The sequence below is a fragment of the Helianthus annuus genome, chromosome 3, assembly GCF_002127325.2.
Source record: "Helianthus annuus cultivar XRQ/B chromosome 3, HanXRQr2.0-SUNRISE, whole genome shotgun sequence".
Taxonomy (NCBI): Eukaryota; Viridiplantae; Streptophyta; class Magnoliopsida; order Asterales; family Asteraceae; genus Helianthus; species Helianthus annuus.
Window position 1 is genome coordinate 170636154 of NC_035435.2, and position 26652 is coordinate 170662805.

The window sequence follows — 26652 nt, forward strand, 5'->3', positions numbered from 1 at the left end:
TGACGCTTCCACAGTAGTATAAATTTTGAAAAAAAAATTGACGTGTTTTTGATTTCGTTACCCCTTTTTCTTGAAACGTCCCTATAAAGTTTTTCTAGATCCGCCACTGCCAGTAGATATAGGCTATAGCCATGATTTTAGTAATATGATCAACCTCAATGATCCAAAACATAGTGTAACTAATCCTATCTAAAGTCAAAAGTCAACTCTAGTAAAGTCAAAGTCAAAGTCAACATAACCTTTACCATCTTATTTGTACATTAGATTTGATTTCTACAAAACCTACTTGTCCTGTAAATTCAACTCAGTTGGACTGTAATGAACCATCCTTCATTAACTTTAAACCGAGACTGTTCAAACGCTCTCGTGAATATTGTCTAGACGCTTTTCTCCAATCGGTTCCCGCTTTCATCATAGCAGCAAACTCCTCATAGCTAATGCGCCCGTCCTGATGCGATAACAATAAGATTATCATCTCATCATCAATGCCAAGGGGGGTGTTTGCACATACAAAATCGAATACTTTACCATCTTATTTGTAAACACTAATGGTAGGGCTGCAAACGAACTGAACAAACACGACGTTTGGATTGCAGTCGTGAATCGCTATGGGTAGGGCTGCAAACGAACTGAACAAACACGAATAAACTTGTTCGTGTTCATTTGTTAAGAAATATATGTGTTCATGAACACTTACCGAACGTGATATTATGTCCGTGTTCGTTTGTTAAGGAAATGAACGTGTACATGTTCGTTTGTTAATTTTACGCAACCAACGTTGATGAACACAAATTAACGTTCATGAACACAAACAAGCGTTCATGAACAGAATATATAATACGCTAACACTTATTAAATATTTCATTGGTCAGAATTTTGAAGTATTTAAATAAAATATAAAAAATAAAAACGTTAATAACTATCGAAAACAAACGAACACGTTACCGAACGTTTATGAAAAAATATGAACAAACACGACCTCTGTTCATGTTCGTTCATTTAACTAAACGAACCAAATTTCTTGTTCGTGTTAGTTTGCTTAATAAATGAACGAACACAAACAAACTTCCCGTCGAACGGTTCACGAACTGTTCACTGAACATTTGGTTCGTTTGCAGCCCTAACTATGGGTATGGGTTGGGTTTGCAGTTAGGAATCATTATGGGTATGGGTTTGATAACGCGATAAAATGGAATAACAATGAATTCTTACCTTATCAGTGTCGACGTCATGCATAATCGCGTGGATCACTTCTTCAATGCCGTTAACATTCTCGTCGTCATCACTTAACACATAGCGAAGCTCATCAACTTCTATATAACCGCTACGGTTTTTATCAAAGAAACCAAATGCTTTGTGTAAATGCTCATCGTTCGCCATCCTCTTAAGATGCACATTAACCGCCACAAATTCATTATAGTTTAGTGTACCATCTCCATCAAGATCAACCTGCAAGTCAAACCATCACTCCTTTGACCAATGGATGCAAAATACGAAACCCGAGAACTCAACAGTGTAAATACGATGATGAAACTTACGGATTCCATTAACACTTGAAGATCTGCATCATTTACCAACTGTCCAAGTTTCTGTAAACCGACGCGCAGTTCTTCAAGATTTATCTTGCCTCTTTTGCTTGTGTCCATCATATCAAACATCTCCTTTATTCCTGACACTTCATCGACTGATAAATGTTCGGCTATCACCTGTGTAATTCAAAAATTACATTCAAAATGATAAGAATCATGAGATGGACTTAGGGCTGCAAACGAACCAAACGTTCGGCGAACAGTTCGTGAACCGTTCGGCGGGAAGTTCGTTTGTGTTCGTTCGTTTATTAAACAAACGAACACGAACAAGAAATTTCGTTCGTTTAGTTAAATGAACAAACATGAACAGAGGCCGTGTTCGTTCGTTTATGTTCGTGAACGTTCGATCACGTGTTCGTTTGTGTTTGATAGTTCATTAGTGTTTTTTGTTTTTATATGTATTTAAATACTTCAAAATTCCGACAAATTAAAGATCTAATAAGAGTCGATGTATTATATATTATGTTCATGAACGATTGTTTGTGTCTGTTTGTTTCCATTTGTGTTCATGAACATTAGTTTGTGCTCATTTGTGTTCGTCGTCGTTCGTTTTTGTTCGTTGCCTAAAATTAACAAACAAAAACAAACGAACACAAACAAGTTCATTTCCTTAACAAACGAACACGAACATAAAATCTCGTTCGATAAGTGTTCGTGAACGGCTCACGAACACATATGTTTCTTAACAAACGAACACGAACATAGTCTTGTTCGTGTTCGTTCGGTTCGTTTGCAGCCGACTTGAACAAAAAAACAAAGCAACTTTAGTAGGTTGTTGATCTTACTATTAAAGCTTGTTTCTTGAACTTGTTCATCACTGAAAACTGTTTAAGTCTTGACCTTACAACCTCGCCCAACGAGACATTTGGAGCCGCCTTTGCATCGACTAACCACGGGTGTTCTGTAATTACAATATGGTAGCAATAACGACAATCAAATCAGCTTATTCACAAGAGAAAGTAGCTTCAAGCGGATCGATTTCGGTTATGTTTTATGACTTTTATCTCAAACAGGTCAAATAGATTAAAGAGTTAATTACTGTTTTCGTCCCTGTGGTTTGTCAAAAATCACTATTTCAATCCATTAGTTTAAAAATTGCGATTTCAGTCCCTGTGGTTTCACTTTCGTAACCATTTCAGTCCACCTCGTAACCATTTCAGTCCCTGTACTAACAGAATAAATGGATTGAAATGGTTACGAAAGTGAAACCACAGGGATTGAAATGGTTACAAAAGTGAAACCACAGGGACTGAAATCGCAATTTTTAAACTAATGGACTGAAATAGTGATTTTTGACAAACCACAGGGACGAAAACAGTAATTAACTCTAGATTAAACTAACTTAACTAGGTGGGTTGAAAGTCATCTGAAATGTATTCAATTGCATAAAATTTCTTGTACTAATATAGTTTTTGTAATCATATTTAACACAGAGAAAACGTAAAAAAGTGATCACGGTTGGTCCAGCCCGACCCGTTTTGACCCGCACTAAAAAGTGCCCGTTTTGACATCCCATTTTTCCACCCTCACTTATATATCTATATAATGAAACATTACCAAGAACTTGTTGAGCTGTAATCCTACGCTTTGGATCGGGATCAAGCATTTTCTTCACAAGATCTTTGGCATTTTCGGAAACTTTTGGCCATGGATCTCTTTTGAAATTAACTTCTGATCGAATAACTGCTTGAGCTATTCCTTGTTCGGTTTCTGAAAACAACATAAAAAAATTATTTTTTAACCTTTGTTCTCTATCATATACACGTATGTAACGATTTATTACAGTTAAGTTCTTGTAAAAATAAAGTAAACGTACGGAACGTACGAATTGGGGGAAAAAGCAAAAGTGGCGGTGTCATTTTGGTAATTATCATCAACTTCAAAATTACTCTAGTAGAGTAATTTTGAGCTTCTGTAGAGTAATTTTGTAAATGTTCATGTAGAGTAATTTTGGTCGTGTAGAGTAATTATCAAAATTACACAACCCCCCCCCCCCCAAAAAAAAAAAAAAACCTAAACCACTGTAAATGTTCATGTAGAGTAATTTTGGTCGTGTAGGGTAATTATCAAAACTGTAGGGTAATTATCAAAATTACACTACCCCCCCCCCCCCCAAAAAAAAAAAAAAACCATAACTAAATGCTAACAAAATTACTCTACAAGACATTTTCCAAAATTACTCTACAGAAGTCAAAATTACTCTACTAGAGTAATTTGATAATTACCCTACATTTCCCAAAATTACTCTACAGATGCTCAAAATTACTCTACAAATGCTCAAAATTACTCTACAATACACTTTTTGCTTTTTCCCCAGTGATATTGAAGTTGCTGATAATTACCAAAATGACACCGCCACTTTTTTGCTTTTTCCCCCAATTCGTACGTTAATTTTATTTCTATTTGATCCTTTACCCGATTTATTAATATCAACTTAGAAATAGAGAAACAAACCTGCCCAGAAAGGCGGAACACCACAAAGCAAAATGTACAAAATAACTCCAGCGCTCCATATATCAACCTCGGGGCCATAATTCCTTTTCAAAACCTCTGGGGCCATATAATAAGGACTTCCAACTATTTCATTGAACACTTCACCTGATAACACACATTTTAAACGGTATTGTGGACTTTATGCCCAAAAAGAATCCGTTTTAATTAAAGGGTTGGCATTTAGATGAACAATGAGCCGTGTTAAGAGTCACATACCTGGTTTAAAGAAAACCGAAAGCCCAAAATCAATAGCCTTGAGATCAGCGGTTTCTTTCTTGTTTGCGAAAAGAAAATTCTCCGGTTTGAGATCGCGATGCATAACTCCATGCTTGTGACAGGTCTATAATGGATAAGAACTATAGTTAATGGAGAAAATACCTCATGCTTCAAGATTTTGACTAGTGACAGGTCAGCATACGTGTGAAACGATGGTTTCTAGCACAAAATGATTCATGAAAACAGATTTTGGTGGAAATCTATGCAGTTAATGCGGTAAAATAGCGGATATCGGTCAAGAACCGATATTTGAGATATTGGTTATCTCGGTGAGATCAGTGGCGAAGCTTGACCCGAATGACAGGGGGGTCGAAAACGTATATACCAAAAAATTTCTATAGAACCGGGGGGTCGAAATATATACCCAAAAATTTCTATACGAAAACTACATATATAACACTACTGAGCGAAAAGTTCGGGGGCGCCCCTCCCTGCCCCTTCTATCCTTCGCCACCGGGTGAGGTGTCTGTCGGATATCAGTAATTTTAATATCATGCAGAATTTATATATATAGCAATTTAACACTAACAATTCAGTGATATATCGGTTATACTGGTAAAAAAATTGGTGATATATCGGTTATAGCAGTCAAATATTGGTCAATATCGCCGTTAATATCGGTACCTATAGTTTGACCGATATTGTACATGGGGACCGATAACCAATATATATCACCGATATTAACTGCATTGGTGGAAATTTACCTGAACAACTTCCACTATTGTCCTCATAACAGCAGCGGCAGCGCGTTCTGTATAATGTCCCCGGGCTACAATCCGATCAAACAACTCGCCACCCTCACACAACTCCATCACTATGTGAACAGCATTATTATCCTCATATGTGTCCTTTATGGTCACAATATTAGGATGTTTAGGCAAATGTTTCATGATTTCAACTTCTCTTTGCACATCCTCGATATCGACTGAAGTCCTAAGTTTTTTCTTCAATATTGTTTTGCAGGCGAATCTTTCACCGGTTTCTAAATCGGTACATAAATATGTTACCCCGAATTCACCTCTTCCTAGCTCGCGTCCCAGATTGTAACGCTGTGTGATGTCATGACCCGTTGGGTTCTTTAAGACGTAAAGTTTGAACCCGGCTCCAGAATTGGGCTTCGGTCGATAGGCATTTGCGTACGGGTTCGGTTTGTTGAGTTTCTTCTTCTTGTTAGCTGATTTACCAGGGGTGACACAGCAGTTTCCCATGATTTAAGTGACAAAATCTTTAAAACTCTGTAAATTGAAATCATAAATAAACAAAAAATAAATCCCACATCATAAAAACTCCATCTTTTTGTTAAAATCAATCCCTAGAAATTAACTAAAATAGAACTGCAAACAGATACCCAAAAAAATCTTGAATTTTTGTTATATAATTAAAATAACAAGTCTTAAATTCACTTAATTTAAATTAAATCTTGAAAATTGATTTAAATCAGACCCCAATAAATCTTACAAACAGTTACCCACCCAAAAAAAAAAAAAATCTTGAATTTTTCATTTGCAGAACCCCAAAACAAACTAAAGCAACAAGCTTTACAAAGATCAAAAAATTCAAACTCAGATAAAAAATATTTTACAAACAGTTACCCCCCCCCCCCCCCCAAAAAAAAAAAAAAAAAATTGAATTTTTCACTTACAGAAACTAAAGCAACAAGCTTTATACATATTCAAAACATGTATACTAATTAAAGACCCTAGTTGGAATTGAAGAAAACATAATCAAACAAAAACCAAACAATCTTGATAAAATTATATAAAAACAGCATACCTCAGAGGCCAATTATTCTAGTTGGGTTTTGTGAAATCTTCTTGAAATGTGTGTGTTTTAAAAAGGGGAAAATTAGGCGATCACAGAGTCGAAATCTTGATTCTTGAAGAAACGCATTAAATGAAGGGGACCGTGGTTTTTTGTTGGGTGGGTTAATGTTATTGATGGGTGTTGGGTGCATACACCATTGATTAAATGAGCAGAAAGATGATTAAAAATCTCGACTTTTCAGAGTCAAAATCCACTTTTCTTGTTGTTTTTCTTGGCTGTTTCCTACTCTTTTGGACTTTTGTGTTGTGAAATATGATTTGAATCAAGGGGTGTGGACATAATTTAGAGATAACACTTCTTCTTTAGTTAAAAGTTTAGAAATAACGCCTCTTCTAGATGGTCAAACTGATGCAAGCAAAGAAAAGAAGCTTCTAAGGCTAGTCGGTATGGGGTTCGGCCCCGGTGCGTCGCGGTCCGGCGCCGGAGCCAACACCGTGCCGCCCCCTGCGTCCTGAGCTCCGTCCCCGTCGCCAACGTCCCTTCTTCGCCGTTCGGGACGATCCTCCAGGTGGGCCCCACCCCCGTCGCCGGAGCCAACACCATGCCGCCCACCCCCGTCAAGCTCCGTCCTCCGTCGCCGGTCCGTCTGCATACCGTGTAGTCTAAGGGTGAGCGGGGCACTCCCCTCTTATGGGAGTCCTCTCTCTTACACACACGCAATCAGATTATGCCACGTCAACTCCTCTCTTAAACTCCCCTCACACCCTCAATTTGATGGCGGCACTCCTCTCTTAGTGAACTTGTTTTTTATTTAAATAAATAAAGAAAGAAAAATACTTGATTGGTTGTTACAAGCTATGGGCCCACCATCTCCTCTCTCTTCATGCGGTGACTCCTCCCCGACCCAACTCCCCGATTTGGGTCCCCGCAGGGATGGCGGCGGTGTTCCCGCTCGGGGAATGGGGTCACCGATCCGCCTCCCCGCTAGTGCCCCGCTCACCCTAATAAACTCTTTTTTATTTTTTTGTATAACCCTTATGATTTTATTAAACATCCAGTAGTTAATGATACGATATTATATAATATCGTTTTTAGTGATAGGATACAATATGATAATGATATTGTATATATGAGATTGAGCTTAGTGGGCGCAAAAGCCCAACCACCTCAGCACCTGAAGACGCGTCAAACATCATTCTGGTGTGAGTGTTAAGGGCGCGTCATGGGGTTAACGGGCCTGAGTGAAGCTTTTAATTTTTTAACATATTACCACCTGACATGTTATCTACACTTTTTAGTTTTTTTTTTTTTTTTAATTTGGCTTTTAATTTTTAGCCAATCAATACCTGACATCATCAGATCATCTACACTTTTTAGTTTTTTATTTAATTTGTTAGACCATGTGTAGTGGTGCACATGAATAATGCCCCCACCCATGGGCATTGTGCGACACGTGTCATCCCAGTCAGCAAATGGGCATTACGGGCGTTTTTCACAAATAGGCGTAGTGGGATAATGCCCAATAATGCCCCATTAATGATTACCCAATTATATAAAAAAATAAAAGTAAACTAAACTAAAAATTAGGTGGAATATTCTTATTGGCCAAAATGGAAATGAGAATGCATGCAATGGCGTGATTACAAAAACGCCAAAACCATTTTCTGCTCGGAACACGCCACAAAACGCCGCCCCGTAATGGGCTTTGGGCGTGATTAGGCGTTTTTTTTGAATTTTTTTTATAAAAAACGCCCCACTACGGGGGGTCTTATAGGTTAATTGTACTTAATTAAATCCCTACAACTTTTGTCATGAGTTCTAATTTTAATAATAGTTATTATTATTTAAAATTTTAATTAAAAATAAATGTAGTTTATCTTTTGATTTGGTTAGGGGATCGTGTAATTGGAAATTATATACTAATAAAATTTGAAGCGAATGAACAGTGTATATATATTAATTAAATATTGATTTAGGGAATATAAGAATATGGGGTATGGGGCGGAGGTTGTGACGTGGGTTGGGTATAAACGCCAAAGTCACCACCTCGGGTGGGCTTGGGTTTCGGCGTGGCCCCTTAGGCGGGGGTTTCAGCCCGGGCGTTGGGCGGGGCTATCAAGATGACATGGCGTGATCTCATTGGCCAAGACAAGTAGCCGTTTGGGCTAGCCGTTTGCCAACGACTATGTGTTTAAAAAAATCTATGAAATATTAGAATATGTGGTATGGGGCGGGGGTTGTGTCGTGGGTTGGGTACAAACGCCCAAGTCACCACCCCGGGTGAGCTTGGGCTTCGGCGTGGCCCCTTGGGCGGGGGTTTCAGCCCGGGCGTTGGGCGGGGCTATCAAAATGACATGGTTGGATCTCATTGGTCAAGACAAGTAGCCGTTTGGGCTAGCCGTTTGCCAACAGCTATGTGTTTAAAAAAAGATTTAGGAAATATTAGAATATGAGGTATGGGGTATGGGGCGGGGGTTGTGGCGTGGGTTGGGTACAAATGCCCAATTCACCACCCCGGGTGGGTTGGGTTTCGGCGTGGCCCCTTGGGCAGGGGTTTCAGCCCGGGCGTTGAGCGGGGCTATCAAGATGACATTGCGGGATCTCATTGGCCAAGACAAGTAGCCGTTTAGGCTAGCTGTTGGCCAACGGCTATGTGTTTAAAAAAAAGATCTAGGAAATATTAGAATATGGGGTATGGGGCGGGGGTTGTGGCGTGGGTTGGGTACAAACGCCCAAGTCACCATCTCGGGTGGGCTTGGGTTTCCGCGTGGCCCCTTAGGCGGGGGTTTCAGCCCGGGCGATTTTGATTTTTAATTCGAATCGTTTACAGTAATGTATAACTAATCGTGATTTTTAATTCAAATCGTTTATAGTAATGTACAACCAATTGAATAATAAACATATATGTTATCAAACCGAGAACGATTCGGTTTAGTGCGCCGCAACGCGCGCTGGTTATAAAACTAGTTTCATTAATCACAAAAATGGTTCTTAGCCTGGGCGGAGCTTTATTGGGCCTTGGGTGTTTCGACCTCACCGATTTTTCACTCGTAGTGTAAATTTTACAAAAAAAAAAAAAAAAAAATCCGATTTATTTTTGTAGTGTATACTATTAGATTTTTAAGAGTCCGGTCACACCGATTTGGATTTTGAGAGTTCGGCCCACAACGAGTTTCATTCAAGTTCCGCCACTGGTTCTATGTGAGGGAACACCTCTACAGCTCTTGTGTTCTCTGAGATTGTTTGATAGAGGTTTCTCATTGAGAGTTTAAATTGGGGATCTATTATGCGAGGGGGCTCTCTAGCGCGGACCCGATTAAAACAACGTATGCTAGACTTCACGACATTCGTGAATAATTCACATCTTTCAAAAAATGAAAAAAAAAGTCACAACACTATGATGCATGTAGGATTGTAGAGCCAACTTTGTATCTTCTTGATTTTAGCATACAAATATGTTTTTCTATGTAGAATCAACTTACTAGTTAAGTCACCTCAGTGGGTAAGTAGGGTCAACCATGAGCAACATAGTATCTTCCTATATGTAGCATACGAGTCAAATGGTGCCTTCTTGTGTAAGTGGAGGTGTACAATAAACCCAGACCGGACCTGAAACCGGGTATTTTAAAAACCGGGTTGTTTATACCCGAACCTGACCCTACATAGGGTAAGGGTCGGGCCGTCGGGTATGCATATTCGTTATAATACCCAAACCCGTAACCGGGTTTTTTATACCCATTTTATACCGGGTTTTCTTGCGTACCCGGGTTTTGAAAATACCCCAACCTGGGTTTAGTTAACACCTGAAACCGTGTTTCATAAATACCCGAACCGGGTTTTGAAATACCGGGAACTGGGTCTTGATCGGGTATTACCGTTGGACTATGCACATCAGCTTTCCAGGTTCATCTTTAACGGTCATATGACCGTTTGGGACGTCTTTGAGCCTCTTTTGGGCAGATTTCACACCATATATCGGGTATAAGTTACACCGAAAATCACCAAAAAACGCTATTAAAATTCTATTTTTATGCCAAAAAAATGAATATAAAAACCCGATCAATACCCGAGCCCAACCCGAACCCGGGTACATATGGTATGGAATTCTTGCTCAATACCCAGACCCGAACCCGACCTGGGTATTGGCAATACCCAAAAAAGTAAAATCCGGTCATACCCAGACCCGATTTCATACCTGGAACTGGGTATTTAAAAAAACCCTATTTGTGCACCACTATGTTTAAGTCCACTAAACGATATCCTCCTATCTAACCTTTTTCCCTAAGCTATGTTAGACTTTAGGTCCATGGGCTTATGGTAGTCTCATGTATGTTTTTTTATCCAGGCCCAAGGTTTGAGCCCACAACTTGGTAATGATGTGTAATTGTGTTCCCTGGTTTTAAATCAGAGTAAACTGCCATTTTGGTCCCTGAGGTTTGACCAGTTTTGCCACTTTAGTCCAACTTTCAAACCTTTTGCCATTTTGGTCCCTGTGGTATCTTTTTTTGCCATTTTGGTCCAAATTGCAAATTTGGCCAGATTCCCCAACTTAAAACCTTCTATTTTGTCTTTATCCTCAAGGGCATTTTAGTCATTTTGAAATTATTATAACACATTTTTAATTAAAACAATACAAATAAAAGCATCCTATGTCTTCATCTTCCCCAAAATTAGAAGACCACCACCGCCACCTCCTCTCTCTTCTCACCACCGCCACCTCCTCCCCCTTCTCACCACCGCCATCATCAACACCCACACATCATCATCATCGCTTCTGAAAAGCATAACTCCATACTATCACAAACAGAACCATCCCCACCACCAATTTTAATCCCATTTTCACCAGAAAACCCTAATCCAAACCCTAATTCCTCTACACCTACACTACCATTCCGCCGCCACCTGACCACTGCCGCTGCTAGATGCTTTCTGGGTTGCAGGAAAGACGGCTCCGCCGTCAATCGTCACCGCGACGGCGGAGAGGGGTCGGCTCCCCCTTCTCCCACCGCTCTCTCTCTCCTCATACTCTCTCTCTTCGTCAATCTCTTTCTCTCTACTCGTCTCTCTCTTCTTCGATCTCCCAACCGACACCACCCACCACAGTTGGATGGTGGTTGTTGGGGTTTTGAGAGGATCGTGGTGTTGGTGGTTGTCCAAAGGTGTCGACAGTGGGATGGTGGTGGTGGGGATGATGCGGTGGTGGGGGTGTGGTGGTGGTAATTCAGAGAGAGAGAGAGAGAGAGAGCAGAGTGAGAATAGGGTGGTGTGGTGTCTGTATGTGTGTGTATTTTAGGGTATTATATATATATAATTAGTTATAATAATTCTAAAATGACCAAAATGCCCTTGAGGATAAAGACAAAATAAAAGGTTTTAAGTTGGGGAATCTGGCCAATTTTGAAATTTGGACCAAAATGGCAAAAAAATGAAACCACAGGGACCAAAATGGCAAAAGATTTGAAATTTGGACTAAAGTGGCAAAACTGATCAAACCTCAAAAACCAAAATGGCAGTTTACTCTTTAAATTAAAACTTAAAAGAAAGGAAAGAGAAAATAAAGTCAATGGAAGAAAAAGGAAGCAGACATGAAAGAGAAATGGAAGGAGTCTTCATGTTTTTAATCTCTAGTTCACTATTATGCAAGTATGATAGTTTTGTTAACAAAAGTCTAGAAAAATAAGGACTTTTTTGTAATTTAACAGTTTTTTTTAAACATCCTCCAACTTTTCCTTTTAACTAGTATTAAACCCTTGTGTTGCGGGATGGGGATGTAAAACCGTGCTACTAGCATTACATGGCCGGGAGCGAGAGACGTAAAACCGTGTTAAGTAGCAACCAAACGACGACTACAACTAAAAAAAATGTACAACAAAATCACGAATTTCTAACAACAATGACTCACATGACGCAAAACATAGACTAAGTCAAATGTATACTGAAACGTATTAAAACTTCACGGGGGTAAAAAACCTGAGGAACCAAATGTTACCACAAAACATTATGTTAAGTAGCAACTAAATGACGACCAAACTCGAGAAAAGCGTAAAACAAAAACTAATATAAAAAACTAAACTCATTTAATTTTTATCGTAAAATTATAACAAAACCAAAGTTTTTCTACAAAAGTTAAATAAAAAAATCTTAAAGTATATTATAAAAAACCCACAAAAGAAAGAAAAAAAAGTTACCATTTCTTGTGATGTTATAAATGAATAGATATCGATAATTACTTTCATTTTTCTTCTTTAAAAAGCTAAGGGTCTTTTTGGTATGGGGTAATGAAATAGACAAGAGAATGCAATGGATCATTACTCTTCTATGTCTTGTTTGGTTACCATGTGAATGGAATAAATTATTATTGTGTATTATTCGGTAGGCAAGAAAAACGGAGTAATAAAATTAGCGGTGAGTGGTGGTGGTGGTCGGTGGTAGTGATTGTGGGTGGTTATAAGTGGTGGTGGTGGTGGGTGTCGGCGGCGATGATGGGTGGTGGTGGTGGCGGCGAGTGGCGGTGCGGCGGTGACGAGGAGTGGTGGTGGCGACAAGTTGGCCGTTGGTGGTGGGTGGCAGCAAAGGTGGCGGTTGGTGGCGGCGGCGGCGGTTGGTGGTGGCGTCGACGATGGTGGTGGGCGGCGGCGGCGAGTGGCGTTGGCAGTTGGTCGCAGCTGTGGGTGACAACGGTGGCGGCGGTGGCTGTCGGGGTGAGGTGGTGGCGGGTGGCGGCTATGGCGTCGGTGGTGGGTGGTGGGTTGTGGCGAAGGTCGTGGGTTGTGGTGTTGATTATGAATATGTGCAAGAGGGATGGAATAGAAAAAAACATGGGGGTGGAAGGAATTATTTTGAGGGAATGGAATGTCTTTTGGAATGGGTGATTCCATTCCATTGACTAACCAAACACTCTTTTCTTCATTCCCTCATAATCCCTCATTCCATTCCACCTCTCATTCCTGCATACCAAACACTACCTAAAAGAACGCAATATCTTTTTTTTTATGTATCCCTCCAATTATTTCATTTCATCTTGAAAATAAAACTTCACAACACAACATAGCTATAGGTGGTATTTTTAGAAAAACCTATTTTGCTCTTTTATGTCTGCGCCGCATAGACCACGTACAGACGTTTAGCTCTGCAGACCTCTTTCAAGCCTTCTAACCTCTTCTTCTTTCTCAAAACACAGACAACTCTTATCAAAACCCTAGCACCTCTCATCCACCCCTCTCCTCCTCCCAGTCGTCACCTCCACCTCCTCCGCCACCACCTCCACCTCCTTCGACAACCACATGTTGCCTCCAAGCCGCCGCCCTCGTTGACCCCACACAACAACCACCTCTTGCCTTCGTCGCTTTTGCCTCGTCGACCCCACACAACAACCACCTGGTATGTTCATTCTTAAGGAAGATGAAGGAACAATCAACCCCCAAATTGAGTGGTAATCCATCTCAAACTAGCAGAGGAGTCCAAATATCTAACAAAGGTCGACCCAATCATGATATTGAAGGATGGGACCTTTCCTCGAAAAAGAAAGGAGATTCGGCTGGATTCATGATGTATTTGTTGAATAATTTCAGTTTAATTTGCAATATATTTGAAATTTTGTTTGATCTGTATTGATGTTTTTGTAGTATTGTTTGATTTGAGGAGTGATATGATATTGATTATACAAAAAACTTTGTTCTTGTTGTTTTGAGTGAATCGATTGTTCTTGCAGAAGTTAAAAAAACAAATAATCTTCTTATTACACACTGCAGAGGTTTGGTCCACCTCTTCTATTACAGATGACCAGATGTCTGTAGATGTGGTCCGCAGACTGCAGACATTTTACATCTGAAAAAACAAACAGCACCATAGTATTCTTTTATGATAAAAATATAAAAATAGTTGACTAGTATTAGTCAATATGTTTAGTATTAAATATTGTTTACCTATTTCTAGCAAAGACTTTGATTTTCATTGTAATTCTTGTTCTATTGGCAAATCATCGAAACTTCATTTACCATCTTCTGATTATAAAAGTAGTCATGTTTTGGATTTACTCTTTTGTGATGTGTGGGGGCCCGCACCGGTCACCTCCTTTGATGGACATACTTATTTTCTTTTGTGTGTGGATCATTTTTCAAAATTCATGTGGTTGTTTCCTTTAAAACGTAAATCAGATGTCTTTGACGTATTCAAACATTTTGTTACCATGGCCGAACGACAATTTTCGACCAAAATCAAATCAGTCCAAACCGATTGGGGAGGAGAATTCCGAAGTCTCTCGCCCTTCTTTGCCTCTCTTGGCATTATACATCGACTCTCTTGTCCTCACACCAGTGAACAAAACGGTGTGGTTGAGCGTCGTCACCGTCATGTTGTGGAAACCGGCCTAACATTAATGGCCCAAGCCCATGTTCCACAACGCTTTTGGCATTACGCCTTTGAAACCGCAGTCTACTTAATCAATCGCATGCCATCTCGTACCAACTCCACTACTTCCCCGTTCGAGCATCTTTTTCATCATAAACCCGATTTCTCCTTCCTCAGAATTTTTGGATGCCAATGCTACCCTTATCTTCGTCCTTATAATCCACACAAAATGGATCTTCGATCCACTTCGTGTATCTTCCTCGGGTATTGCACCTCTCATCATGGATATCGGTGTTTTGATCCGGTTTCCGAACGTATCTACATTGCCCGTCACGTTCGATTTAACGAGTCCCTTTTTCCATTCTCTGTCACCAAAACTACACCCTCTTCTCCTACACCACCCACTGCACATACATCTAACCCTTACGTCTCATCTTATCCTACACCACCCACTGCTGATACATCTAACCCACCAGTGCCCAATCCCACATCCGAGCCTATACCCTCCACACCCTCATCTCCTATACCTGAACCACTTATTCCACAACCTCCTCCTACTCAGCAACCTGCTTCCTCACCTACCTCATTACCAACCCACACAAACTCGCAAACACCTCACACCGAAATTCCAACTCAAACCTATTCTCGCCGAACCACCGACGCCCCACCCTCCTCCGCTTTTGACCGATTCACCAAAACTGTTGCTCCCACTCCCACCACACCTCCCACTCAAACCGCAAATCCCTCCCAAACACCACCTCCTCGTCAGCGCCCACCTAACCTTCGCCAAAATCCTAAACAAACCAAATCCTTCAAACCCGCATCTTTTCACACCTCCACACCTCTCGCTGAGTCTGAACCAACCTCCTTTACCACTGCCAACGCGGACCCTCACTGGCGTAAGGCTATGGCCTATGAATACTCGGCACTCTTACGAAACGGAACTTGGACATTAGTTCCACGGGCACCAAACACAAATGTGGTCGATTGCAAATGGGTCTATAAAATTAAACGGGATCAACATGGGGCCATTCAGCGTTATAAAGCGCGTCTTGTTGCTAAAGGGTTTCGCCAACAACAAGGTATTGATTACACAGAGACCTTTAGTCCAGTGGTTAAAGCCACCACTATTCGAGTAGTTCTCTCCATTGCTGTTTCAAAACATTGGTCTCTACGCCAGCTGGATGTTCAAAATGCCTTTTTGCATGGCGACTTAAAAGAAACAGTTTATCTACAACAGCCACAAGGATTTGTTGATCCTCATAGACCGAATCATGTCTGCTTGCTCCACAAATCCCTATACGGATTGAAGCATGCACCGAGAGCCTGGTTTCAGCGCCTGTCAGCGGCTCTTTTTTCTCTCGGTTTTCAGGGGTCTAAAACTGACCCCTCTTTATTCATTTATTCAGCTAATGGGACAGTAATGTATATGCTTATTTATGTCGACGACATCGTCTTGACAGGTAACAACAACAAGGCTATTGATCAGGTTGTTAAGAGTCTCAGTCACACCTTTGCCATACAGGACATGGGATCTTTGTCTTACTTCCTTGGTATTGAGGTCGCCCGACACGGCTTAGACATCGTTCTCTCACAAAAGAAGTACATCAACGACTTACTTGCTCGTGCCAACCTCTCTCGGGCCAAACCGGTTCCATCACCATGCACTACTAGTGCCCCATTATCTCTTGGTGACAGTGAACCATTTGACGATCCAGTAAAATATCGCCAAATGGTGGGTGCCCTTCAGTATGTCACTCTCTCTAGACCAGATATCACCTTTGCTGTCAATAAGGTTTGCCAGTTCATGCAGTCGCCAACCGTGAATCACTGGTCTGTTGTCAAGCGTATTCTACGCTACCTCCATGGAACCGCCGATCATGGGTTGTTACTCTCAAAATCCTCCTCTTGTGTGCTTCATGCATATACAGACACGACTTTCAATGCCTTGAGTGCCTTCTCTGATGCAGACTGGGCTGGATGCCCTGTTGACCGTCGATCCACGGGAGGGTATGCTATCTATCTTGGATCGAACCTCGTCTCATGGTCTGCACGAAAACAAAAGACAGTCTCTCATTCATCTACAGAATCAGAATATAAGGCACTCGCTGATACGGTAGCGGAAGTAACTTGGCTTGAAACACTTCTCCGTGAACTCCGTGTTCCTATTTGCTCAGCCCCAAACTTATGGTGTGACAACCTAGGGGCTACTTACTTATCGTCTAATCTGGTCTTTCATGCGCGGACAAAGCACATAAAGGTTGACTTTCACTTTGTAAGAGAAAAGGTTGCTCAGGGGGCCCTATCAGTTCAGTTTATTTCAACAAACGATCAGATTGCTGACGTCTTCACAAAACCGCTCTCATCTGAACGATTTCTCTTCTTGAAGTCCAAGCTAAGGGTCGTTCCTCAGCCTTAGCTTGAGGGGGGATATTAGTTAATATGTTTAGTATAGTGTCCCGGCCCTAATTAACATTAGCCGGCCCTAATTAGGGTTTTGTATTCTCTATATATACCTGCTATTGTACAATATTAGACCACACAATAATACAAATGTAACACCCTTGTCATTATTTAATGGTTTTTGTAAAGTATACGACAAACAACATGTAATTATGACTACATATACTTAGTAAAAATACGGGTTTGTTTAAACTTTACAATTTTAAAATAATACAACATAACATAATTGAGTACGTCGTTTAAACATTTCAAAAGTTGTTTAGCAAACAGTTTACATCATAAACATTGTTTAAACCGAGTTGATTTATGCGGAAGCTTCAAGAGTATGTGTTCGGTCCTTCAAAAGTTGCTTGATCGTCACCCATAATCCTTGAGTACCTAAGACTGAAATGTTTACATAAACATTTATATTAGAATGCTTAGAAATGATACTTGATCGAAACTACGATCGAAATGAATTTGAAAATTTACAATTATATAAAATTTATAAACATTCAGGCCCTACCGTAACTTACGGTTTCACCGTAAGTTACGGTGGTCAATTTCCAATAATGGTCCACCGTAAACCAGTAGACTCACACCGTAAGCTCCTGACCTCTACCGTAACTTACGGTACTACCGTAACTTACGGTAGTCCCTGTAAATCCATCTTTTGGTTGCTTTGTTCATTATACTCAAGCCTAAATCTCGGATTTCGCTCTTTCTAACATACCAATACATTAGTTTCTTGAAATTCTAATATGTTACATATGAACCAATATCAAAGATCAATCAATCATATTCAAAATATCATGCATATCACGTTATATCAACTTACTAATGTGCAAGGTTCAAATTACGGGTTTCTTATGAATTCTTAACCCGTTTTACCTATCTACTCCTTTTGACCCGTGAAGGGAAGTTAAACACTTTTAACTATACATCTATATATATAAGCGTACCTGGCTCGAGTCAACATATTGACCCGTTTTAAGACCTTGTCTCTATAATATGCTAATTCATAGCCTCGCTAATTCATAAACCAATTACCCTGCGAGCATGAGACTCGACATACACTTATTAGTCGTTAATTGTCAAATGGTATAAATATTACCATTTGACCCGTTTGGTCTAGACTACCAAATATTTCGTGCTTAATATTAAATGGTGTTGTTTTAAACTTCAACTCTTTTTCGTCTACACATGACTAATTCGTCGTTTTACTCTTTTTATTCGTTTAGGCTTACCTTAATAAGTAGCCATTCAAAAACTCATTTTATATATATGTTATCTCGTGACCAATTACCATTTCGCCCATTTTACCATTAAACATGGTTTATCATTATTTTATATGTCCCGACCCGTTTCATTTCGTGTCGGAACCATATTTCAAATATAGCTTTTATCGTATTTACAACCTATGAATAAACACATAACTTACAAAAGAGGGCGTAAGCTTTACTTACCTCGCATCCAAATTACGCTTTTCTTTTCGTACTTGCTTCGTTTGACCCGCTTCATTCCAAGCCTCCATCTAGCTTGTCAAGAGTCAAACTATCATCATAATTCACAAGGTGGTTAGATTAGTCATTATAACCACGACTATTCCACCTTACGTGTTTTCTATGTCAAAACTACTATTCGACTCCGTCCATGGTTAGTTTAACTCTTCAAAAGTTAACTGCCCTTAATTATATGATATGTGCATATAAGCTAAATCGACTTCATAATTAAAATTTGTATTACCCCACGTCACACATAATTAGTCGAACTAGGAAATTACGCGTTTGATTCATAATTTCAACATATGAACATTGTGGGCATAATTTATAATATCAACAATCAAGTTTCGTATCACTGAAAATAGGCTGTTTTTGGTGACCTGTTTAACCTGTTTACAAGTCTTCAAAAATTATAATTTTTTTATGTGGCGTACCTCTCGGAGGGGTAATCCTTGTGTTAAAATTTCAAGATCTAACACTTTACCAAAAGTTCGTAAAAATTCATCTACTAAGCTGCAATCAGATTCGTCACTTCTGACTGCAGCTTACGGAAAAATTCATTAAAAATTCCTCGTTTATCCGATTGACGAAATTCCAATTGGAGATTCTTCTAATAACTTAATACTTTCTACAGTAAGAATTTGAGATCATAACTCAATTCCTAAATTGAGTTATGACATTCGTAATGGGCTGCAAATTCTGCCAGAAAACGCAGCTTGAACCTTTGATACGGAAAAATTCATAAAACGCTCAATTTTAGTCGAAAAAATGCGATTCCAGTGGGGTTTTAAAGATATTTCCTGGAATTACATTTTAGGCTCAAGAAACAAACGTTTTTGTCACGTTTTGTCCACGTTACAGCCAATACAATTCGGCTGTAAATTCTGATCAGAAGCTGTTTGAATTCAGTTTTCAATCGAAACATGTTTATGATATTATAGCACTATTTTTAGCCATCAAAAACCCTAAAAACATCACATTACACGAATTTAGCATCATCACACTTATCACCTTCAATGGTGATCATGAATTCACAAGATTTAGACCTAATTTCATCATATGCTTGTCTAGGGTTTACTCCTAGACACTACAATGTTCCTATTTCATCATATAACGAACATGCATCAACAAATTTCGAATATCCTAAATTCATGAGAATTTCAAGTAGAGAATTAACATCAAATTTTACATACCTTACAACCCCCTTGCAATGGGGATCAGTAATCTATGCTCGATTTTCGTTTTCGACCAGATTTGCACCTCCAATTTGAGAGTTTTAGTAAGGATTTTAGGGTTTGAAGAAACCCATCGCCTCCTGCTTCTTTGTACGACCAGACATCCCCAAATGGGGTGTTTGGTTTTTGTTTTAATTAAATTAGCAACATAAGTTTCGATTTTAACATCTTTGGCCCCTTCATTTTCCTTAGTTCATAATTTAAGTGTTTTAACCCACTCATAAGTCACTATCTAACTAGGTTAGAATTATTCCTAGTTAGCTTAGTAGGTTCGGGAAGTCGTAACCCCTTTACTTTAAGTCCCGTTAAATCGGGCCTTTTATAAACTTAATTACTAAAAACTTTGACTCGTTTTTATTTAATATTAGGATTTCTTATTTAAATCCAAATATTTGCCGGGTTATTTTTACTAATAACGGTACGTTACCCGTCTTTTAGTATTAACAGAGTTTAATTACCAAGCCCGTTTTCGGGGTGTTACAAGTCTACCCCCCTTAAAGAGGTTTCGTCCTCGAAACCTTGCTTACATAGTTCATTGAGTTCTAAACTCAATGCCTTTGACCTGAGTAATCTCTTAAGCATTATTCATATTTTAACCAATTGTTAGTATTACCAGAAAAACTTTGGTAATATCTTTTTGGTTACAGAACCTCTACGTACCTCATACGACATAATGTAATTTGAAATAACGTAATTCCGTTATTTCTACTAGTTTAGTTAACTTAGCGATTTCCATCGCTTTTATATATTATCGAACTCTTGGTGAATCCGTTACCTTGACCCGTTTAAAGGTCTTTAGTGAAATATTTCACTTTTAGCAATAATTTCTTTTGTTTTCAGATTTATTTATTCGGTTCAGTTATACCGAATCCACCGCTTACAAGCAAACCAATTTTTTTATTGATTTGAATTACTGGCCTTAACCGGTCTTACTAACTAGACTTATTAGTCCCGTTACTTCTCACCGCTCGCTTGGTTATAACGTGATTTTACTTCACATTACATTTCCTAACCGTGATCGTGTCACATCATGTTTAGTTTGTATCAACCTTTCATTTTCGAAAATATCACTTTTCGAATATATCGTCTTGCGCCTATCAGTGTCAAGACTTGTATCTTTCATGCTTACTATTTAAATTCCTATCAGAATTTATGTTTGTAAAAACGCTGTTTCTTACTAAAACCGAAGTTTTAGTTTTAGGATCTTCTCTTTAACTTTTGTCAATTATCCATACCAGGATATTGACAGTCCATAATTTATTCTTTTACAGTCTTAGTTTTATGCGGGGATTCTCAACCGATTCCCTCGCTTTATCTAATTAACCCGTAGGTTTTTATCACTTAGCCTTATGGGCTATTTTGATTAGACTTTCACCTCTTTAGGGCGAAGTCACTATAACTTCTTTCTAATCATGACCCGTGGGTCGTTTTAGTCACGTAGATCTTTCATTTGTTTGTAACCCTAAAGGTTATGTTGATCCCGTAGATCACTCCTTACTCATGTCATTCTTAAAACACATGTTTGGTGTCAAGGCACCCTGTTTTTGTTCGAAGAATTATTTGGTTTCAAGCTTAGGTCCCGTTAACCTTAATTGTAGTTTCATGGCTATAATTGTTTTCTTTCGGACGATTTTCCGATTTTATGACTTCTCACGTCATTTATGCGTCAGTTCTTCTTATGCTTACTGTTATTTGATTTGCATATATTCTTATTTGGTTATATCCCATTACCGGGCTCATTATTCTCTTGCATTTAACGCTACCTTTCTCTGGCTAGCGCTCACTTGTGCCATTCGGCGTTATATTGTATTCAACCTGTTTGACTTATTAATGTGAAATCCATCACTTATAAACAATCAACTTTATTCTTTATTCAACCCATTCGACTTCGAATAGTTGAACATATTTACTCACAATTTCTATATACGAGATTTTATAGTCATAACTCGTAATCCGAGTCTTTTGACTTTAAATTCGTGTTCCCGTTTCTCGGTTTACGCATGTGTTTAAATCCTTACCCATCAACCGGGTACTTTACCGAAGTCATTATTAGTGCAAGCATTCCGGTATACATTAAGATTTCGTTTTAATTTGTTTGGTTGTCTTAGCGAAATCCATCGCTTTTATTCAACCAAACCTTTATTCTTTATTTGACCATCCTTGACAGTCTTATAAACTATGAATGATGATTATCATCATCATTATTTCTTTACTACGACCAAAGTCAACGACTTTGATCGTTTTTCTCATGTGGGCAATACCTTTGTTTCTATGACCCCGCGGGTCATTTATACTTTGGTTTTACAATGCCCTTTTTGTCTACCATGGTTGTTTCGTCTAAAATGACTTATGTCACGAATTTCCTTGGGTCTTTTGTTTCTATGTGCGCCATACATCGTTTTTATGGTTCCCGCGAAAACCATTTATACGAGTATGCCCATAAGATTTCTTGACCCTAAGGATCCTTTAAATTTTCATTCATCTTGACCTTACTACATCGGACATAACTGCGCTCATTATAATAAGCTCATGCTATCATGTGTTCACTACTTACTTGGCCAGAGTAAGCGATCAACACATGGTACGCGTGACCTTATTATAATTACCACATCACGTCCCATGTAAGTAACTCCTCAAATTATCTCCATATTTATGATTTCATTTGGTAAAACTTTATTTAATTGTTAGTTAACAATTATTAGTTTTAGTCGTTTATCCTTGAACATTTAAAATGTCCCTTTTTATAAACATTTATTCACATTCGTTGATGTGATCATTACTTTTCTCAATAGGATTTATATTGAGAATACTTACTTGGATGATCACTCTCGTCCAAGTTTCTATATAAACTGAATTCTGTTATTGTCTTGTTATTCACAATTTGTGAATAATACATATTCTCTACTGAATTTCTCTTGGAAACGTCATCCTGGATAGGTAACCTATCCAGGTTTTCCAAGTTTCATATTCTATATGCAACTGTCATTCACTATGTATTTGTTGCATATTACTGTTTGTACTATAAGTTTAAAATGTGCACCTGGTAATGCTTGCCCCAACGGGCATTCCTTGCCATTACTTATTTGCGATCGTTACGCGATTTAGGTCCTTGATGAGTATGCTCTTCTTGTCACATCTCGGACCGTTCCATCATCATATCCGCAATTTGTTAAACTCTCGCTATCTTCAGATGCGAGTGTCCTTCAATTAAAACATTTACAAGAATTAGTAATATCAACTTCAATAATCGCCCGTATTATAATGCAAGGCTTTTCTACTATACGCGTCAACGCGCGCAATTTTGTCAACTATATTTATCATTTAATTGAGGTAACGTGTATCACACGATAACCCTATGTGTTGTTCACAACATTTCAACACATAACAAACCATTAATATACATGTACTTACCGGATTTGCGATCAAGCCTCGAACCGAACACAATTTACTCTTTAACCATGAGCTCTGATTACCAATTTGTAACACCCTTGTCATTATTTAATGGTTTTTGTAAAGTATACGACAAACAACATGTAATTATGACTACATGTACTTTGTAAAAATACGGGTTTGTTTAAACTTTACAATTTTAAAATAATACAACATAACATAATTGAGTACGTCGTTTAAACATTTCAAAAGTTGTTTAGCAAACAGTTTACATCATAAACATTGTTTAAACCGAGTTGATTTATGCGGAAGCTTCAAGAGTATGTGTTCGGTCCTTCAAAAGTTGCTTGATCGTCACCCATAATCCTTGAGTACCTAAGACTGAAATGTTTACATAAACATTTATATTAGAATGCTTAGAAATGATACTTGATCGAAACTACGATCGAAATGAATTTGAAAATTTACAATTATATAAAATTTATAAACATTCAGGCCCTACCGTAACTTACGGTTTCACCGTAAGTTACGGTGGTCAATTTCCAATAATGGTCCACCGTAAACCAGTAGACTCACACCGTAAGCTCCTGACCTCTACCGTAACTTACGGTACTACCGTAACTTACGGTAGTCCCTGTAAATCCATCTTTTGGTTGCTTTGTTCATTATACTCAAGCCTAAATCTCGGATTTCGCTCTTTCTAACATACCAATACATTAGTTTCTCGAAATTCTAATATGTTACATATGAACCAATATCAAAGATCAATCAATCATATTCAAAATATCATGCATATCACGTTATATCAACTTACTAATGTGCAAGGTTCAAATTACGGGTTTCTTATGAATTCTTAACCCGTTTTACCTATCTACTCCTTTTGACCCGTGAAGGGAAGTTAAACACTTTTAACTATACATCTATATATATAAGCGTACCTGGCTCGAGTCAACATATTGACCCGTTTTAAGACCTTGTCTCTATAATATGCTAATTCATAGCCTCGCTAATTCATAAACCAATTACCCTGCGAGCATGAGACTCGACATACACTTATTAGTCGTTAATTGTCAAATGGTATAAATATTACCATTTGACCCGTTTGGTCTAGACTACCAAATATTTCGTGCTTAATATTAAATGGTGTTGTTTTAAACTTCAACTCTTTTTCGTCTACACATGACTAATTCGTCGTTTTACTCTTTTTATTCGTTTAGGCTTACCTTAATATGTAGCCATTCAAAAACTCATTTTATATATATGTCATCTCGTGACCAATTACCATTTCGCCCATTTTACCATTAAACATGGTTTATCATTATTTTATATGTCCCGACCCGTTTCATTTCGTGTCGGAACCATATTTCAAATATAGCTTTTATCGTATTTACAACCTATGAATAAACAATAACTTACAAAAGAGGGCGTAAGCTTTACTTACCTCGCATCCAAATTACGCTTTCCTTTTCGTACTTGCTCCGTTTGACCCGCTTCATTCCAAGCCTCCATCTAGCTTGTCAAGAGTCAAACTATCATCATAATTCACAAGGTGGTTAGATTAGTCATTATAACCACGACTATTCCACCTTACGTGTTTTCTATGTCAAAACTACTATTCGACTCCGTCCATGGTTAGTTTAACTCTTCAAAAGTTAACTGCCCTTAATTATATGATATGTGCATATAAGCTAAATCGACTTCATAATTAAAATTTGTATTACCCCACATCACACATAATTAGTCGAACTAGGAAATTACGCGTTTGATTCATAATTTCAACATATGAACATTGTGGGCATAATTTATAATATCAACAATCAAGTTTCGTATCACTGAAAATAGGCTGTTTTTGGTGACCTGTTTAACCTGTTTACAAGTCTTCAAAAATTATGATTTTTTTATGTGGCATACCTCTCGGAGGGGTAATCCTTGTGTTAAAATTTCAAGATCTAACTCTTTACCAAAAATTCGTAAAAATTCATCTACTAAGCTGCAATCAGATTCGTCACTTCTGACTGCAGCTTACGGAAAAATTCATTAAAAATTTCTCGTTTCGATTGACGAAATTCCAATTGGAGATTCTTCTAATAACTTAATACTTTCTACAGTAAGAATTTGAGATCATAACTCAATTCCTAAATTGAGTTATGACATTCGTAATGGGCTGCAAATTCTGCCAGAAAACGCAACTTGAACCTTTGATACGGAAAAATTCATAAAACGCTCAATTTTAGTCGAAAAAATGCGATTCCAGTGGGGTTTTAAAGATATTTCCTGGAATTACATTTTAGACTCAAGAAACAAACGTTTTTGTCACGTTTTGTCCACGTTACAGCCAATACAATTCGGCTGTAAATTCTGATCAGAAGCTGTTTGAATTCAGTTTTCAATCGAAACATATTTATGATATTATAGCACTATTTTTAGCCATCAAAAACCCTAAAAACATCACATTACACGAATTTAGCATCATCACACTTATCACCTTCAATGGTGATCATGAATTCACAAGATTTAGACCTAATTTCATCATATGCTTGTCTAGGGTTTACTCCTAGACACTACAATGTTCCTATTTCATCATATAACGAACATGCATCAACAAATTTCGAATATCCTAAACTCATGAGAATTTCAAGTAGAGAATTAACATCAAATTTTACATACCTTACAACCCCCTTGCAATGGGGATCAGTAATCTATGCTCGATTTTCGTTTTGGACCAGATTTGCACCTCCAATTTGAGAGTTTTAGTAAGGATTTTAGGGTTTGAAGAAACCCATCGCCTCCTGCTTCTTTGTACGACCAGACATCCCCAAATGGGGTGTTTGGTTTTTGTTTTAATTAAATTAGCAACATAAGTTTCGATTTTAACATCTTTGGCCCCTTCATTTTCCTTAGTTCACAATTTAAGTGTTTTAACCCACTCATAAGTCACTATCTAACTAGGTTAGAATTATTCCTAGTTAGCTTAGTAGGTTCGGGAAGTCGTAACCCCTTTTTACTTTAAGTCCCGTTAAATCAGGCCTTTTATAAACTTAATTACTTAAAACTTTGATTCGTTTTTATTTAATATTAGGATTTCTTATTTAAATCCAAATATTTGCCGGGTTATTTTTACTAATTACGGTACGTTACCCGTCTTTTAGTATTAACAGAGTTTATGTAACAGCCCAGCGTAACCGCACCATGATATTGTCCGCTTTGGCAGCCAGCACGCTCTCAGCGTCCGCCCCTCACGGCTTTAAAACGCGTCATGATGGTGAAGGTATCAAGCCCCTTATAAGGAAGCCTCCGTTCCCCTTCACAACCGATGTGGGATATCACAATCCACCCCCCTTAAGGGGTCCAGCGTCCTCGCGAGACCTGGCACCACCGGTCCGGTCCTGGCTCTGATACCATCTGTAACAGCCCAGCGTAACCGCACCATGATATTGTCCGCTTTGGCAGCCAGCACGCTCTCAGCGTCCGCCCCTCACGGCTTTAAAACGCGTCATGATGGTGAAGGTATCAAGCCCCTTATAAGGAAGCCTCCGTTCCCCTTCACAACCGATGTGGGATATCACAGTTTAATTACCAAGCCCGTTTTCGGGGTGTTACAACAAATCATTC

At 38.6% G+C, this 26652-nt stretch overlaps 1 protein-coding gene and 2 long non-coding RNA genes across 3 annotated transcripts; all 3 read right to left on the reverse strand.

Moving 5' to 3' along the window:
- Nucleotides 1-119: 119 nt before the first annotated feature.
- On the reverse strand, nucleotides 120-6430 carry LOC110930824 (calcium-dependent protein kinase 7). Its single transcript, XM_022174210.2, has 9 exons — nucleotides 6132-6430; nucleotides 5063-5593; nucleotides 4299-4422; nucleotides 4044-4187; nucleotides 3147-3299; nucleotides 2375-2490; nucleotides 1539-1706; nucleotides 1213-1449; nucleotides 120-448 (listed from the first exon to the last, which is right to left on the reverse strand). The coding sequence occupies exons 2-9, from the start codon at nucleotides 5564-5566 to the stop codon at nucleotides 305-307; spliced, it is 1590 nt and encodes a 529-aa protein (XP_022029902.1). The 5' UTR covers nucleotides 5567-5593; nucleotides 6132-6430; the 3' UTR covers nucleotides 120-304.
- A 10654-nt stretch (nucleotides 6431-17084) lies between these two features.
- LOC110930826 lies at nucleotides 17085-19927 on the reverse strand. Its single transcript, XR_002588097.2, has 3 exons — nucleotides 19609-19927; nucleotides 18380-18467; nucleotides 17085-17318 (listed from the first exon to the last, which is right to left on the reverse strand). It is a non-coding gene; the product is annotated as an uncharacterized LOC110930826 (long non-coding RNA).
- Nucleotides 19928-23166: 3239 nt separating this feature from the next.
- LOC110930827 lies at nucleotides 23167-25929 on the reverse strand. Its single transcript, XR_002588098.2, has 3 exons — nucleotides 25708-25929; nucleotides 24482-24569; nucleotides 23167-23421 (listed from the first exon to the last, which is right to left on the reverse strand). It is a non-coding gene; the product is annotated as an uncharacterized LOC110930827 (long non-coding RNA).
- Nucleotides 25930-26652: the final 723 nt, after the last annotated feature.